This window comes from Lissotriton helveticus, chromosome 10 (assembly GCF_964261635.1).
Source record: "Lissotriton helveticus chromosome 10, aLisHel1.1, whole genome shotgun sequence".
Classification (NCBI taxonomy): Eukaryota; Metazoa; Chordata; class Amphibia; order Caudata; family Salamandridae; genus Lissotriton; species Lissotriton helveticus.
The window spans coordinates 720650247-720669640 of NC_136071.1; the positions used below are offsets into that span (position 1 = coordinate 720650247).

The following is a 19394-nucleotide window of genomic DNA, read 5'->3' on the forward strand; positions in this document are numbered from 1 at the left end:
GAGTCACCAATGCGGTTCCCAGTCACTGACTGAGTCAGCTTTTGTCATTTATGTCATTTAGGAGAAAGGGGAATGGAGGGAAATTTATCTTTCAACCTCATAATATATTTTACAATAAATAGGAATGAACCATGATGGTGTTAGATGGTTGTAGTCTGGAAAATCGAGTACAGGAATATTGTGATATATATATACTATCATAGCCAAAATATTGAGGACACAAATATTGAAAGGTAGCTCAATATAGCTAAGTGAAGATTTACTATTCTTAACTCCACATCTACATACTATGACAATGTAGATTTCATGATGGTACACAGATGGGGAGTTAGGTATAGAAAACCGATTCATACTGACCTGTTTATATTTTTGACCTCAATATTTTGGCTACGATATTAATGTATAATGATATGCGTACTGGATATTCAAGACCCACACCATTTTGGATACCTCTTACAATGATTTCTATGTTATATAAAAAAACATAATCCTTTGTATATCTTACATTTGACAGAACCAGATCCATACACGGAATGAAATGAATCATTGTAGATTGATTGTGTGTTTTAGGTATGTAAACATAAACCTTAATTGTCCTTAATACAGGACAACTGTAAATTGTGCTACAAACATGAATAACCAGATGAATGAATTGTAAGTACGAACACGTTGAGTGAGACAACTGTCCAACTATGTTGCAGGTTTTTTTTAATGAAATTTCTATTATGAACATCAAAAAAAGAGCTGAAATTTTCTAGCTGATTCTGAACATACCACACTCATACCTGGATCCATTTAAAATGACCATGAAACATTTCACAAAGAGTGAATGGGCACTTCCATAATTGTTGATTTCAATCAAGTTCAAGCAGGGAAGTAAGAACAAAACTAATAACGCTATTGATTCACAATCTTAAAACTAGGAGGATCGATTGGCACAATAACAGAAAAAATGATAACTCCAAGTATTTCTTTTTCAAGAGAGACATTATGGTACACTGTGTTTCCAATGTGCTTATTTCGTTGAGAAATTACAGGAACTCTATTCATAATTGTAAGTATTACTGTATTCAGACATATAATTATATTTTGCAATTACTTTGATGTAATAACTCAATTAAGAACTGAGTATTTAACATACATTTTGAGCATTAGAACTGTCATGAAAAACATTACTTTATCCAGACTTTGTACTCATCCATTATTCCCACAAACACAGAACTGGTTATAGACTATACAGGGAATCTTTACTCTGCAGTAATTCTGATTGTTTTAATATGAATATCATGTATTGAAAGTACGATGTATGGCATCACAAGGTAGACAGGAGCAGATGGATGAAACATTGTGCTTCATTTTGTTAAACAACAGCTGTCCATTCAGAAAGCTACACTCAAGGTATGAAAAACACGTTTGAAGAAATGGGGTCAATTTCCATCTCTATATTCGAGCCATTTGAAAATAAGCTGAAAAATCTTCAGAAGTGAGGGTCACTTGTACCAGTTGTGCTAACCTTGCAAGTCTATTTACTTCTATATCATGTTTTGTTCCTTTCATGGGCCACCTACTTACGCAAAGCTGAACTTAATGTAGTGCACATTGGGCAGTGTTTACAAGCTGAAATTGAAGAGGTGTTTTTCTCTTTGTGACAAGGCAAGAAAGGGGAAACATCTACATCTCTTTCATGCTTATACTGTAAAAACAGTCCTAATACTTCCCTCAAAACCACTTATTCAGGTGTTCAAAAAATTACAAAATGTAAAAGAACACTTGTGGGGTTTGCTGAAGATTTGCAATTTGTGCTGTTAGTTCATACTGATTTGGAATGAAAAACATCAATGTGGGATTTGAGAAAAGTCAGTTCTCTAAGGTCCTAAAGTAAGCAGATATCCTGCTAATTCCTTTACATTGGGGTTTCAATGCAAATTCTGTTTCTTTTAAAGAACACAAGCACGTTTCGACTGTTGAACTGTACTGGGCTACAGAGCCACTACGAATGCTATTTCTATGAGGTTACAATAGATGATATACAGTTAAGGTTGGGGCACAGATTCCAACAAAATTCACAGAGACTGACAGATTAAGAAAATCTGGACAATTCCTTGAGGAGCTTCGTGGAGAATAGAACGCTCACTGAGGAAGGGCTTTGAGAATTGCATTCACTTCTTCTGCAACTGCCGTCAAAGCAAACTCAAACTGCTCCTATAAAGCAAAGAAAGATATTAGGAAAATAGTTATTTCATCCAAGTAACATGTTTCTTCATACAAATCTAACACATTACATATATGAAAATCCTAGTTGCTATGAACAACTTGGTATGAAAACTTGTATTCTTTCATTTCCATGTTCATAGTGAAAATATATTAAAAATGAATTGAAGATTGATTGTTTAAGGCAAGAGACCTCTTTTGAGATCAATGCAAACTCACCGATAAATCAACTGTTTCCCCATACAACTTGGTATGGTTTTCAAACAAAAATTCATTGATGGAGAAGAAACAACAAGTTACTTAGCTACGGCAAAATTCTTTCTGGTGGAAACTTTACCTAACTCTAGATTGCTGACCTAAGAATTTCCACCAGGTGCAAGATTGGACCAGAGTATTCAAGTGTGCTGCAAAGTGGTGTTGTGCCTTTCTGCTTTGGCTCCATATCGACCTTGACACTGAAGTGACGGAAAAGAACTGCATCTAAGCACTACCTCTGCGTGCTGATGTCCGTTTCTAGTCTTTTCCCTTTTCTCACCCTCAGACAAACACCATTATCAATTATTGGTTACAGTGTGCTGAGGACTAACTTTTTAAATGTCAAAAAGAGTCCTACTCCTCAGAATGGGGAAGTGGAAGTGCAATGAGCTACCTACGGTCAGAGTATACACCAGAAGCAGCGTTCTCGAAAGTAAGTAATTTGATCTCCAGAAGTATACCTCTAACCACAGATTACCCACCTTAGAACAGATACCAAAGCAATACCTTCCAAAGGTGGAGGTTCTGTGGAGTGGGCTCTACCCAAAAAGTTTTTCAAAACTGAGCAGGTGAAATATTCTTTCTGTCGGACCTAGCTGTCAAGGCAGCAGTGCTTGGTGAACGTAAGCTTTGATGCCCATGTCACGGCCTGATAGATGTCAAGGACAGGCACTCAACATGCCAAAGCAGTGGTGTAGGCTCTCAAACCTTTCTGATAATGCTTCTTGGCCAGTGCATATCAGATCTTAATGAAGAGGATTATCCACCTCAACAAAGTCCTTTTATGCACAACCTTCTCTTTTTTCCCCCCGGTTGACCCACAAAAAGTTGATTGTCTATTTGATGCTCCTTGGTATGACCTACGTATACATTCAAAGCCCAAAGAGTAAGGGAGTAACAACTTCCTTAGCATATGGAGAAAATGTGGTGAGGATGCACAACTGGAATAAAATCTCTTCAAATACATTTCTATCTCTCTTTTCCCTCGTGATGTAGAAACAAATGAGGGTTGCTCTAATGTTTCTGATAAATACACTTTTTATCATTCCAGGATTTTAATATATTTGTCAAGTCAGTAGAACCAGAAAAGCCTAAATGGATGAAATCCTCTACCAAAGCCCCCCCCCCCTGCTTTAATGACACATTTTTAGATTTAAATAAAAATAACAAAGGAGCTCAACATCTCTGGAAATAGGATTATGATCCAAAACTGAAAGTAATCTAAAGAAACTCTCTTTCTGACTGCAAACCTGCTATCACACGGGCTTAAAGTGCCTACTTTACAGATCGACTTTATAAAGCATGCAACAATCAACATGAGCAGATTGCTATTCAGGATAATACGGCAAAGAACACTGTTCATTCACATGATTTTTGTGATCAATGGGCTATTTATTTTATGCATAAAATTGAGAATATTTGTCTTTCTATTATCAATACATCAGTCCCAGAGCCAACTTTAAGTTTGTTGTTGAGTCTCCTTTTTCGGTGTGGTCTTCCTTTTCATTACTGTACCCACATGTATCCCTACAGTTTTTACAATGTTGCTGATCTGAGTCCCCGTTTGATCTCATGCCAGGTACATTTCTTTCTACTCTGAAAAAATGTCTTGCTCCTGCTTCGTGATATTTTCATTCCTCTCTCTCTACTGGTATGGTCCTGGAGGACTGTAAGAGGGCCATTATTAATTCTCTCCTGAAGAAAATATACCTTGAGTCTTTGTTAACTTCTATTTACAAACCTATTACACTTCTTACAACAGCAGCAACCATGCTGTTGGTAAATATATTTTCAATACCGTGAGGCGAATTCCATCTTAGATGACTCCCAAATGGGTTCTGATCCAAACTGTAGCTTAGAATAAACCTTACTGGTTTGTTGTGGATAATTTGCTCCTAGAAACAGTCACGGGTCACAGAAACACTCTTATATTTTAGACTTGCCAGTGGTATTTCACACTATGGACCATCAACTTCTTATAAAACAATTCAAGACTCCATATTTTATTGTTTATGTCATTTTTATGAAATAGGTCACAACCAGCATTGCTTGCACAATTTTGTTCCTCGCCTGCCATGTCCTCCTGTTTTGTACCACACGGTTCAGTCAAATTTCAGTACCTTTTGAATATTTATAGGTCCTTCGGTGTTGAAATATATACATACGCCAACAACACTCGCCATCTGTTGAGACTAAGTAACAATCCTCAAGACAACAATACCAATAATTAAATTGCTTTATAGCTGGATGAGTGCCCACTGGCTTAAGCAGAACACCAGTAAAAATGAAAATCGTGGTTGGTGAAAATCAGCCACGTAGTCAATTCTCTTTCTGGCACCCAGACTTTGGACAAAAACATTCAAAAGTTGTGAAGTCAATGAAATGCCATGCTGCAGATGGACTGTCAAGTTTCAACAGTAGTATCATCTTGTTCCTTCCTCCTAAGATACCTTCATAGCTTATTACTGTTCTTTCCTTTGGCTTGTAATAGACTGCATTTCAGCCATTACTGGAGCATGCCTGGACTATGGTAATTGTCTGCTTCTGGAGGTAAAACGTCCCTTCTTAATAAACTCCAGGCAATACAAAATCAATCTGTCAGACTGGTGATTGGTGCTCCCTGATATTACTGTGCTTCACCCATCTTGCATGAGCTAAACTAGCTCCCCATTCACAACACTGTGATATGCAATCTGTATCGATCATTTCTCCTTGTTTGGAAATTTATCTCCTATGATCTTACAAAGACTTTGCAGATAAATCCCTACAAGGCATATTCAGCCTATTGCCTCTTTCTTTAATTGTGCCCCGTTCTGTCAAATCTACTCTATTGGCAATGTTTTTTTCAAATAAAGCACCCTGTCTTTGAAATTATATTCCACAGAAGATGAACAAATTTCAATCATTTGATTTTAGGGAAGCTGTAAAACTTGCTGTTTTCTTAAACCTTTTTTCCGTCTGTTTTTTCTGATTGCTCATTGCTAACCAACTGCGAAGAGAAGCAATCTATAAATCATAATCGAAATCTATTGTGAATCTATCCCTATCCTTATAACTTCGTTCACTCTCAGATATCTGTTCTTATGGTTTGGATGACTCCTTACAGTGAACCTTCTGTTTGGGTTTTGAAGGTTGTGGTTTATAAACTTCCTCAGCTTGACGTTAGTTAAATGTCAATGGTTTCTCTTTGTCTCCTTTGCTTTTGTTTCTTTACTAAACGTCTTGATCTCTATTATTGGTGGCATGGTAGATTTAGAGTCTTAAAGTTTAACACTGCTCCTTTTGAAAGTCCAATTCTTTCTGGGGGTGAGCAAAATTTGTGCAATATGCCTTTTAAAATTATTTGAAATTTTATGTAACTACATGAAATCCAAATCTGTCGTTTCACACTATATTCTAGCCTGAAATGCATGCTTCTATTAGTTTTTGGAGGAAGCATGGATTAGAACAGCACTGCAAACAACAGCTGTTAGCGTTCTGTTTTGCTGTTCATTCACAATAAATTCTTAATACGAATTGCACTATTCACTGTAAAATTTGACCGTAAATTGCTCCATTAACTGTTCATTTTTACCACAAATGGCACATAACTGTGCGAAGTGGCGTAATGACATCATTTTTGTATTTTGTGTAAGAAGTGTAATTGCATAATTCTCAAAATTACGCAAATTACTCTGACGTAATTTACATTTTGCCCAGGCCCAATTCTTTCCCTCAAGGACTTCTGGTAAAAAAATCTTGGGTTCAGAATCCCCATGGTGTTTCCCCATGCCTCCTTTGACATGCCTTTTTCCTTAAAGAAACCCATGTCTTCCTGAGATGGGGCCTGTTTTTTAGCATTTACACCACCATCTTTGCCATATCCAGTTTTGCACAGTGTTCCAGGATTATTTTTTCTCTATGAATTAAAGTCTTTGGTTGAAAGTGTAGGATACACCACAATCCTGCCACTTGGAGGAATAACATACATACACATACATGCATGTTTATGGAGAATTTTCGGTTACAGATGGGGCAAAATTCATAGAGCATGCTCAGATTCTAAATTGGCGCTGAGGAGGCTCCAAGGTAATATTTCTCCCTCTACACGTTCTCCCAACCAGGCAAAGCTAGTTTCTCAAAAACCTAATCCATGGATCTAGCAAGGACTAGTGGCAGGAACTTCGAAGTCAGTCATCTCTGGAGCTCAAATAGTACGCCTCCAAACCCAATGGTGGAAAAAAAGACCATGATGAAGTTCACCTACCGAGGTGTTGGGGCCTTACGGTTCATGTCATAGTGAGTCTACGTCTTCACCAAGTTGACGCCCAAAATAAAAAAAATACCACTATAAACACTTCCGTACACAACCACTATATGGCGAAAGTATGCAAAGCTTTTCTACCTAGAAAAGATTTAACGCTGAAATTGTTTTTGGTCATAATCGAGATCACCAAAGGTGCCTCTATCTCTTGCTCTACATAATAGGATTCAGTGCCATCCAGTGAGGTTAAGGGTTCGAGACTACATCGAATTACCCATAAACATCCATGTTTTTTAACTTTACTTTTCATGATTCTGTTTAGAGAACCAATATATTACCCTAAAGTAAATGAAATCTAGATTGGCACACGCACATGAAACCTAGATAAAAGTGAAATGAACATTTCCTGTGAATGAACTTTACCAGACATTCCATTTATTCATGTGAAAATTGCTAAAGCCTGGGATGTGATACTAGGTTAACCAAAAATTCATGTGTTTCATATTTTCTTCCTGCACCATAGGGCAGCATTGACGTTTTAATTAACATATGTTTCCATAAATAACGGATTTAAGGGCATATTTGTAAATCTGATCGGTGTTAACTGGGTGGAGGAAAAAGACTGGACAATTAATGTGCTATCTATTTTTATTTATCTCGCGTATATTCTATAACTTCCATTTATAATTTTACTTTTAATGGATCCCCTGAAATTAGTCTGACGCCCACGGCTTCTTATTTGCATTCTACTGGGAAGCACAGTGTTTGCTCGCAGCCATCGAAGCAAAAATATTAAATGTGCACAGAAGTAGCAAGAGATGAGCTGTCTTTTGCCAATGTTTTTCTTCAGAGGAGAAACGCTTATAGAGTCTCCTATCAATGCCACTCGTCAACTGGACGCACTGTGCCAGCTGGAGAGAGAGGCTGACCAACAGGCATCGTCTTCACTGCTAGATGTAATAGAAGCCAGGGGTGGAAGTAACTTGCGTGGCACGTAATCATGCGTAATTACCTAAAAATTCTTAGAGATTACGCTTGAATTACGAGAGAAGTGTACTTCTGCATTTAGCGCTATATCTTAGTGCTAAAATGCCCCCTTGTATCAAAAATGGACACAAGAATGCACAAAGCTGCACACAAGTGCTAACCGTGTTCTTGGCGATGGATTTTCCCCAAACTTACTTCTGCCTTATGTCGTTATTTTCTTAGTGCAAAATGAACCCTCACAACCAAAATGGACGAGAGGATGCATTTTGCACTATGAAACAGTGTCAAATGCAGCAGAACACAAATAGTGAGCGCAAGTGGCCGCTTGCGCTCACTAAGGACCATATGCATGAACACCTTTCCCCATAGGCACAGAATGGGCAACACCCTTTGATGCATCTGGCCCTAAATGTGCTCCGACATTAAGATTTTTTAACCCAAAATCACTCTTAATTATGCGAGGAGGAATATTCTCATAATTATCGGTAATTCCGCATCAAACAGTAACACAGAATTACAAAAATGACTCCAATTACACTGGCATATTTGAAATTCCACCCAGGCCTAATACAAGCCCATATGAGAAACTAACACACGTGCGCACATGTCTCGCCAGCTCAGTTTGGTTGATATGAAGTGTCTTGCGGGTTCATTTTTCTGAATTCCATTATGGGATCCATTTAATAAATGCACCTTTCCTGTTCTTGCGTGTCATGGAAGTCATCTTGACGTGTTGTAACTTTGTCATGTGGCCTGTGACTCTTCACAAAGGTGTAGATAAAGATTACCTTCACCTACACTTTTTAGCAGCATGACACTGTTGTTGCTGCAGCAGACGGCATAGGGGGCACTGCTGAGTATTGCCAATAGTTCCCTATCCCTTCTTTAATTCCCCATCCACAGCACGGTCCTACCACCACTTCATGCACTGTTCCATGAATGCTGGAGCTTACCCTCCTCCTTAACTGTCCACAGCCTGACTGGTTTCCCTGCTTCGCTTTCCCCCCTGCACCCTGTCAGCTTTTCCCTCCCTGCGCAACTTACCTGTGTGGGAAGGGATTGCATTAGTAGCTTTCTTCAATTTCTTGAGATGGCTTCCCCGTGGACTGGGCTTCCTGCCCCAGGAAACATGGTGCATCAGCAGGCTGGGATGGTTTAGCTGGGTCGAGTGAAAAGTTGGAGTAATCTTGGATAACTTTGGTCAAATTGTCAAAGACATTTTTTTAGACCCAACTTCGCAGGCATAGATAAATCCTTCACCCACCCCTGGCACCGATGTGGCACTAGGCAAAAATATTTGCATTAGGGCAATTCCACATTGGCACTAACCCTAATGCAATTTGTACCTGTGCTGATATTTATATAGTTATATAGTTTGCCTCACATTACATTTAAGGATGTGTTTAAGGTAATGTAAAATATGTGCAAATGTAGTCTGCACATAGGCACCTTTCTAGGATGCAGTCTCAGGATAGCAATACATGCTGTGATATATTTTTGCCCTACTTGGTGGTCTCCTTAGAACGTCTGTGGTAAATGACAGTTTTGAGTGCCCAAATACATGTAAATATAAAGAAGACATAGCATGTAGGTATAGATCAATTTTCAGCATCATGTAATAATAGGCAGTGGGCAAGATGGGGGCAAGCTGGGGGCAAGCTGACCTCAGCTGTGGCAGTGCTGCAATGAGGCTCAGGTCCAACATCTCATATAGCAGTCTTCCAACAGACATTGATTGCTCTGAACGATGACTAAAATGGCCTACTCGAAAAACTGAAAAAATAGTCAAACGCCATTGGATTAAGAAGTAGGCGAAGAGGACCAAGGACAAGAGATTGCCAGCTGAAGAGGGTTCTAAAGCGGATTCAGCTTGTGGCAATCAACAGAGTTGTCCCTCTGTCTATGAACAACGTGCAAGCTAATATTTCGATCTCGGAGTACACAGCAATTTGGAGACCATAAATGCAAGCACACTTGGAAAAATCCTAGCAGCTGACCAATTATGAGCTTTCAGAAAAAGGAAGCCTTCTGAAACACTGCATGTGCAAGGTCATCATAAGTTTCAGAGATCATTGATGTTGTTCAAATTAACAGACTCCTCTTTGAGTGAGGCAATCATATGGTAAAATGCAATGGGCTTTCAAATGTTTCACCTGCGCAAACAAAGGCCACTGAACCAGGAACTGATTCCAGTGTTGGACCCGGTAATTTAACACTGAGCATGTTATTCCCCATTCCGACACCAAAACCTCTGATGCCTGATATGAAGAGGATCATGTTGTCCAGAACCATTAACTGCAACCGCAGTATCTCCTCCTATTACCTAACCTCACATAATGAGGGCATAAAAAATCTGAGCCCTATTAAGTAGTTTCATCCTCACTCACTTCCTTATGTCCATGCTGGGGCTGCACTAGCTGTTGCTTTTTTCACTTTGTTCAGTGGTGAGAAACCCTGATGGTCGGCTGCCGGTCAAATCCAAAACAGCAGTGGTCTCTCGACTGGTCTAGATTTAAAACTAGGAGGGTATTCCACCACCAATTCTATAATGTCTACCACTTGTTAAGGAGTGCATGCCTTAATTATAAACATCTCATGCATTTGAATAGCGCCAATTGCAACTTAGGGCATCAATGGTATGTGCTCCAGTTTGAGTTATATAAAAATGCTAAAAAAGGAAAAATAAAAATATAAAGGAATTAAAGGCAACGTAGGAAACATAGCGTGTTAAACATAATTGTTTTGACTGCTTTATCCAAACCCACGATGGTATTTAACTTGCAATAATCACTAATATGGTGCTGAACTGTGCTAGGCTTAGTCACGAAGGTAAGTGATGGTTTGCCTACTCGATGATGGGATATGAGCATCATTCATAAGTAGTCCTAAATCGAATGAAGCCTTGTTAGCACATTTGTTAGTTGCATTACTATTTTCGCTGTGCAGTAAAACATGGCCCCTTACTTGCTTTCGGGCAATAGTAAATGTTGAATATTGCAGAAACTGCACCTCCATTCTCTCAGCTCCAAATCCAGCAGCTGAGATTTAAAAAAATGTAGCCTTTCTGCTGGTGGCACGCTTCCAGCCTTCCGAGGCGCTTTTGAAGGTTTCACACATCTGCTTCTTCACAAAACAAAATGCTTGATCCTTGGAAGCCAACGCGTTCACTAACAGCTCCCAATGCAGCATGTAGCACTTTTGCTCTACAATTATTTCACTCCCTCCAGCTACTCTCCTCTCTACAGATTTGAAGATCGTTTTAAATTGTTTCCTCCCTTGCAAGCCTGGAATCTCAAAAAATGAAGTCAACTGTGATCCTTGAAGCAAAAAGTTGAATTTACAGCTGACGAATAATCTGAGTTTAAATGTCAGCATTCTCTACATTAACAACCCAATCCATATTAGTTTACCATTTCAATTAAAAGCACACAAATCAATAACATGGAGATCTTCTTGAGCTACCTTTTATTAAAACATGATACACAATGTATTTCATTGAAGACAAAAGTGTTATCTTTACTGAGCTATAAGTATTCAGTTGTGTGATTATGAATTATTTTCTAGAAGTGGGTGCACTTACTTAATCAGCTATGAGGAGAGGTATTAATCTGTCAAATCTCATTGGATACAGAGGAGCTCCGATTGAACTAAATACATACTTTTCCTAAACCAGCACCTTTTCTAATGCATTACACTTTCTGTTTTTGGTTAACCCCTTCCAGGCTGATGACGAGCTCAGCTCGTCATGAGCGTAACCTGCCGTGCGCTCATGACGAGCTGAGCTTGTCATGTTCTGCGGGGTTTTTAAAATCGCTGCACACAGCGGGAAAAGCCGCCGCAGCGATGCGGTTAAACAGCTGTTCAGCAATACTGTGTACACAACATTTCCATTGTTATTACAGTATTTCCTTGTTCTATAGTTACTGCTTTTGTATTTATTCGAACATTCTTTATAAAGGAAAAACGTTTTTCAGGTGTTTGTGGATGTACCTTCTATAAAGAATCAGTCCAATACATACCACCAATCGTATTCTTATTATGCAGTTCAATGTGGTTTTGGTGCCAACCACACAACTAGAACTAACCCATTGTTGACTTGCACAGGCTGCACATATATATATGCACTCATCCTTATTTGTGTTGCATAAATTAAGACTTTGACTTAACTCTACAAGGATTGTTTTCACACCCACTGGTGACATGAGTGAAGTTAATTCAATGCATCAAAACTTGGATGTGAAAGACATGTAGCCCCGCAGAGCTCCACTCAGTACATGTCTGATGTGGAGTCAATGATTTTTGGTTACCAACAGGCCCTAAACAGGGATCCAGACATGCTGTGGTGATTGGAAACAAACCTTTAACTAAGAAGCCTTTTATTTCAACAGTCTCATTCTCATGTTGTTGCTTTGCACATCTAAAACAACCATATAGAATATCCTAATAAAGGCACACATGAATGTTGCGACCAAGAATAAAATTAACATTTCAGTTAAAATGTCATGCAAAAGCCTAACACCAAAGTCCTACTTTTAAGAGCTACACTAGGGGAGAATGGAGTATTATAACTTGCATCTAGAGTTTCTTAGCGAAAATCAGCGCCCTCATACCTGTCTACAGCAAAGGGCTGTAGTTGTCAAAAGTCGGGGAGGCTGTGTTCCCTGAGAAAGGTAAATGCACACAACATCAGCCCTTCTACTCCCATACTTGGTTCGATATCAGCTTTCAATAGAAAGTGTTATGCAGCAGCATCTCAGGTAGTCAAGATCTTCTCTGGCAGTATATTTCATGATAAACTGGGGAGAAAGACCACTCCTGACAAGTAGTTGAGTGTCTGGTCTTTTATATAATATCATATTTAAGTTGGGACTTTCAGATATAACCATAGGAATGTCTGACATAACTTATGTGCTTCCAGATGCTAGTCTAAGACTCATTCTTATAAACAAATAAGGTAAAATCACTTCAATTCAGACGAAGTTCTTGTCTGACTTTGAAATAGAGATAACAATATACTTGTTCCATTGCTGTAGATTGATGTCTCATCAGGTGACTTATCAATGTCATTGTCTCAGTGACTTGACACTTTCACGGGTTCTTGGAAAGATAAGAAAAGACGACATCTGCATCAAAAGACATACATGTAGTTGATTCTGAAAAAATTTAGAAAATGCAGTCTTGACCTGCTCAAGATGGAGTCAGGCCTTATGGTCTTTACGTCACTTGGTCTATTGACAATTTTGAACACAGCTGTCCAAACAGCATTGCCAATTACTTTTCCTTTGTCTTACAAAACTTGGCTTTCATTTCTAGGCATCTCTATAAATACTCTTTTAACTTGCCTGTTGAGAATATAGGAATTAAATAATTAGACAGTGTTTAACATGTTCACAATCTGTGACTATCCTGCAACAGTCAGTGCCAACTGTTGTCTACTTTTCTTGCTCTTCAAAGTTCCCGTTTGGTCACATCATCATTGGTATTTATCATCATGTTTTTGAAAATTACATTAATGCTCACATTTTATTTCCAAGTTCTCCAAATATATCCATAACTTCCCTTTGCAGTCCCATTGATACAGTTGTGGTCAGCCTTGAAATCCCACTAATAAAATCCATTTTAAATATAAGTACTATATTTTCTTATTCATCAGTCAACTGCAGACACAATAAAGCTATTATAATAATACCAACATTCCGTTAAATTTTGCAGTCATGGCTGACTGTATCATCTTGATGGAGATTTTACTATTTCATGGACCATCCAAATTATGCCCCTTTCACGGTTCTGGTTAATTAGAGATGTGTAGCCTACACTTCCAATAATATTGCACAATCAGATCACAATGCTCATATCTTACAGCAAACTGTGAGAAGGTCAGGGGATCACTAATATCATGTTAGTCTTCCCTTGGACACATCACACTGCAAATATGGCTCAGAATACACACCTACATGTTTAAAATCGTAACATGGGCTATGCAAGAACCTCCCCCTTTGAAAAAGACTTGGATTGTTAACAATTGCCACTATTCTGAACTTTCTTAAGTGATCCGCTTATGCTGTTGCTTTTCCATAATTTGCCCCATTTACCTAGCAAAATAATGCATTTGGTGATTTGTTATACCATGTGTTCATTCTGTCATTCCGACCCCACCTCACTTTTCATGTAGACAAGGGCCTGATTTACAGTAGGGTGGTAAATGACAATCCTCCAAAATGAAGAGGTAACTATGGGTCAGATGTTCTTTTAACTGGCTTCAAAATACTAGTTGCAATTTGTGACCACTATTTTTGGGACTCGTAAATATTTCTATGAACCCACCTATGTAGCAATAGGTTAGTTAGTAAAAAATAGAATCAGATTGAACCTCAATCTGACCTACCTAATTAATAGTCATTAATTAGGACACAAATTGCGACCCAATTGGATTGCCAACACTCACAGGATGGTGGCCTTCAAGTGTAGGCAAGCCAGGAGTCAGGAGAATATTTGTGTCTCCTAAAATGGAATTAGTTCATAGGAAATAGCTTTTTAATGGCCACAAATCCAATTCTGAAAAAGAGCATTCGTGGCATGTACATCTGGCAATATACTCTCCCATAGGTGTCTTTTCCTCCGCCCGATTCTCCAGACTGGTGGTGGTAGTTCATCCAGTGTAGAAGTCAAGTTCAAAGCTGGAAAATTACACTTAGGTCAACACTGCTTTTTGGAGGACTGGTATAGGCTGCTTTTTTGGAGGACTATACTTTATAATTCCTCTCTAAATCAGGGACCAAATGTCTTATTCTCTCCCATTTGATTCAATTTTCACTGTACCAATAAGCCGATTTTCAGAGCTCGATAGCAAAAAGTTTGTAAAACACGCGATAATTGCCTGTAATTATACCAAATACCTCAATGAATTTGTTCTGAGTAGGGCAGTGCTGCCACGAAATAATACGGATGTATGACATTACAACGCATGCTTTTACATCGCATGCCTTTACAACGCGGGTTTTACAACGAAAACCTTTACAACGCATAGCGCTTTGGGGTGCTGGATAGTGAATAGTTTAATTTACTATTCCAACTCCAGTCCCCGTGGACACTAGGGAAGGTGTGGGATAGTAAATTAAACGTATTCCCTATCCTAGAGCGCCCCCCCAGCGCAATGCGTTGTAATGGTTTGCGTTGTAAAAGTTGCGTCGTAAAGGCACTGCGTGGTAAAAGTTGCGTTGTAAAGGATGTTTCCCAATAATACAATATGAAAGTTATATCTGAAGAAAAGCAGAGTGTATTTACGTTTAAGTAAACACAAACACTGTTTTAATGGGAAGTGGTCTGTTTGAGAGAATCTTTTTGTTCTTATGGCTTTCCTTGTTTTCACGAGGTGTACAGCTTGAAGGATCTTTGGAGGGCACTAATTCAAAAAGATGAGGAAATTACACAAAAGGCACTGGCCTAGATAAGCCTTTGGCATCGATAAACCATGGCTGGTAGTGAGCCAGGCGAAGTAATCGCCCAGCGACCTGTGTTAAATTGGGTCAGGGCCTTTTCTCAACAAGTATGCAAACAGCTACAGTGGAAGACCTTTAATGTATTTCAAATCCCAGCGGATTTATTGACAGTACCTTTGTCTGGACCATGCCTGGTCTCTGGTCCCTCAAGTGCTCCAGCGTAGCAGCAATATCAATCTCCTTAGCACCTGCAACAAACCACAAATTGGGCTGAGTTCAGAGCACACAATAATCCATGCTGTATCTGTCAATCTCCTGCTCCCGGGATCCCTTTAGGCAAGCCAGGCCAATTGAAAATTATTACATTCATCCCTCAGCAAGCCTGACAGCCAGCTGCAAATTTTGCATTCAGATCGAAAAATAAAAGTGACAAAGGGAGAAGCTTTGTGGAGTAGTCATGACCAATACCCCCCGCCCCCCCACCCCTCCCAACACCACTATGAAGTCAGGATTGCTCTGCGGCCTTCCCCTCTAGCATATATACAGGCACATATACATACATTAGGTACTGAATTAGAAAGCCACACCATGTAGCACCCATAGTTCTGTTTAAGCTCCCAATTGAAGGAAAAACCCAACTTATGGTATTCATTTCAGTTGCACGCTCTGCCAAAAAGAACCCCTACCGCTTTTCTTTAGGAACCATAATAGCCTGCTAAAACATTTCATAACATAAAGAACTAAGTTTACCAATCCAATATAGGATTTATTTTTAGGTTTATTATATTTTGGAATGTGTTTTTCAAACGGACGCAACATTAATAATAACGCACATGTAAATATGTAGCAGCTTAGAGTATTACACATTTATCGCCCGAAGAGATATTTTTCCAAGTTTTTTTTCCTGTGGTACATCTTGGCATCAACAACAAAAATGAAAGACAATTGATCATTTGTAAACAAAAAGAAGACATAGTTTCACATGCTGTCTCTTGAGGAATTAGTGTGGCAGTATGTGAAGAAAAAAGTCCTATACATTCAGGATACTGAGTCTTGACATTATCCAGTATATGTGTGTGAACAAACGGCATATAGATTCTAGATACTGAGCCTTTACATTTTTCAGTACTATTTTGGAAGACAATATGGCCCTAGTATACATAAAATGGTAAATTGCACAATTCAGAGTGAAATCAAATCAATCAGGAACAAGTCTATTAGGTCATATTTCCCAGGGAAATACAACTTTAAATATGCTAATTTGAGAACAGATGGACAGACAAAGAACACTGGACGAAGAGGGACAGCTTAGGTCAGCACAGACACCAACTGAACAGGTTTTAAATTCTTGAATGGGAGCATTACGCATCTGTTTAAGAATCTGCAACTAACCATTTGTTTTGAGAATGCATGACGGGCATCAATTAGTTGTTAGGGTAGATATACACCTATGTTGATTCAGAAATGCTGTCCTCAGTGACTAAATACACTGGGAGCAAGATGCTTGCCAAAAACCTAAGCTTTTAGAAAATGTGGCCCCGCCAAACAATGTGAATTACATTTTGTAAGCTTCTAGTAAGAGGAGAGGGAAGCAGTTATGCTATTGACAAACCCGCACTCCTCGTCCCACTATTGCCAAGAGGTCAGGATTTGCTCTAAAGTCATAAACTTGATCTTTTCAGAGGTAAGAAACTGTTGTAGACATTAGCGATCCCAGACATTTTCTAATATCATCCTGTCCTCTTTGTGTTTGGAAGAATTTTAACAGAAATGTATATTCATGGGAAATATCTACGAAATCATTGTTAAGTCCCCTAACATAAGATACTTTAAGGGTATGAGAGGTTCAAAAGACACTACTTTTGAAGACCCTATCTTCTCTAATCTGGACCATAATTGGGAAAGTGTACTTCATTAGTGCCAAATTCATATTTTACCCCACAAAGAAACAACTACTGTATATGTTTGGCCTTAGAGATAAACGGTCTGAGTTGTGGAACTTCAAGATGAATTTTTAAATCACAGTAGTGGGTTCACAAAAATGGCTACGTGGTTTTATTCCAGGTGCTTGTAATTATGGCCCTTGCTTCCCTGGTAGTCCTGTCAGGAAGCACAATTTGGATTTAGTTCTATAGAATATACAATTCTTAAAAGGGAGAGATTATTGACCAATTTTGAAACAGCTGACAAATAGGCGTATCATTTTTTTTTTTAAGGCCACACTTCATCAATCATGCATATTACACTAGTGTCTGTGGATGTGCCATCTAGAAATGGATCTCGAAAGAGATGCTGTTTCTTACTGGTCAGCAGAGAAGAATGAGCAGAGGAGAGAAGCACGAATGGCATCTGTGTCTTACATAAAGCCAAGGAAATGAGATGCATTCATTGACATGACTAAGTCACAGCACTAAGTGCTAAAGCTTAATTTCAGATTTGACTGTGGGGTAGGACAAGAAGCAGATAAGCTGGAAATGGAAGGGAGGCAACATAGGTTGACTTTCCTAAACTTTCAGAGCACGACAAATAAGCCGAATGATTGAGTGCCTGGACTTGGTGCTGTATGCTGAGTAGACGATAAAGCAAATCACACACATATAGCAGCCGGGGTCATAAGCATCTTTGTGAGATGGCTTTTAGTTCTACCCAATGGGGTAGTGGCGAAGCACACTGTGCAAAAGGGACAAGACGAGAGCATGTTAGACTGTGAAAAGAGGTCACTGTGAGCCCAGATGTATTGTAATTAGTAAGGAACTTCAAAAGAAAGGATGACTTCAACAGAATACCATCTGAGAAGGCAAAGCAGTAGCACTTCGAGGGAACTGTAAAATGGTAGTCACTGGGGCTAACCAGATTGGTTGATAAATTAGGTGTAAAGGGACAAAAATGACAAAGAAAAAGTATGAAGAAGGATGCCTTGTGTTTAGAAAAGGGTAGTGGGAAGATGGCTGAAACTGGTGTTAAAGATAGGTACAGGAATGCTAGAGTGGAATGTGTGTTTAGAGACAGGTGCCAGGAACAGCATGTTCAATACACAGTGAAGGGTGTAGAGATGAAAGAAGAGCCTGGTTTGAAAGTCTGGATTTGTGTTAACTATTCTAGGAAGAAGTAATGTACTTGGTTTAAGTGGAGTAACAGTGGCACAGACAGACTGATTGCAAGGTACTTGCATTAAGGCAGGGACTGGTATGTACGTTAGAATGCTTGGACAATCAATTGGGCAATTGTATAGATAAGGCCTGCAAGAAAATAACTAGCTCTTGAAAAACAATGCAAGGACAAAGCCATGCTGTAGTCTTCAGTAAAAGACATTAGGAAAAGATGGGTTGATTTTGGGTGCATGTTACCAAAATAGGAGAACTGGTTTTAGTTATGGATGTCTAGATCAACAGCATGTACTGATTTTTAAAGGAAAGAGAAGGAATGATATCATAGAGAAATACCACCTACTCTCTGATTATTACTATAACCAAACACAAATAACAATGGAACATGAAGACAGTAAAAATGAAAAGTGTGCCAAACCTGTAGGCATTCCTCAAAGAATATTTTCAAAATCATGGCTCTTTTGCTTATTTAAATACAGCGAGTCAGTTAATATTTTAGAAAAATATTATTTTTGTTTTTAAAAAGCAGTGTTTATAGTGGTCTATAGAAGTAATACTCTAACCTACATAGAATGGCTCTCAGTGCACATCATTATTACCCAGCATGTGGCATTCACTTTAGATTCACAGAAGAACATCCCGGTACAGGGTAAAGTCAGATCAGCCATTTTCTGGATACGAAGAATATGATATTATTGAATGTACTTGGAATATACGATTTCTTTTAAATAAAACTTACTTTTACTCTTCACATGGTGTTTGTTTTAATTTGATAAAGAGTAAGGCCCAGATTGGTGCACCCAAAGATACTGCCCTGCATTGAGTGACAGGGAGAGAGCAGGAGAGAGCCATATTCAAGTAGATTCGGCACTCTCCTCCCCTCTCCCTAGCGCCGGCGCTATTTTCAACTGCTGTGCGCCATACACACACCTTAGCGCTATTGTCCTTGGCCATGTGAATGAGTCTAGAATAGGTTTTGTACAGGAAGTGTACCCTTCTTGTACAAAATAAAATGCCTAGACAAGTTTAAAAGCTGTTCTACTTTGCATGTGTGTTGTACAGTGCAGCACACATCCAAAGTCGGAAAAGCACAGAGAAATGGAAACATTTCTCCATTTAATGCCTGCTCTTCAATGGCCTTAATGTTTGGAG

General features: G+C 38.9%; 1 protein-coding gene across 1 annotated transcript in view; it reads right to left on the reverse strand.

Moving 5' to 3' along the window:
* Window positions 1-691: 691 nt before the first annotated feature.
* The window catches only part of PTPRN2 (protein tyrosine phosphatase receptor type N2), a 2458064-nt gene continuing 2439361 nt past the window's right edge, over window positions 692-19394 (reverse strand). The window contains exons 22-23 of the mRNA XM_078663270.1: window positions 15310-15383; window positions 692-2202 (exon numbers count right to left, since the gene is read on the reverse strand). Coding sequence (XP_078519396.1) covers window positions 2131-2202; window positions 15310-15383 — 146 coding nt within the window. The 3' untranslated portion in view covers window positions 692-2130. The remainder of the gene's footprint in view (window positions 2203-15309; window positions 15384-19394) is intronic.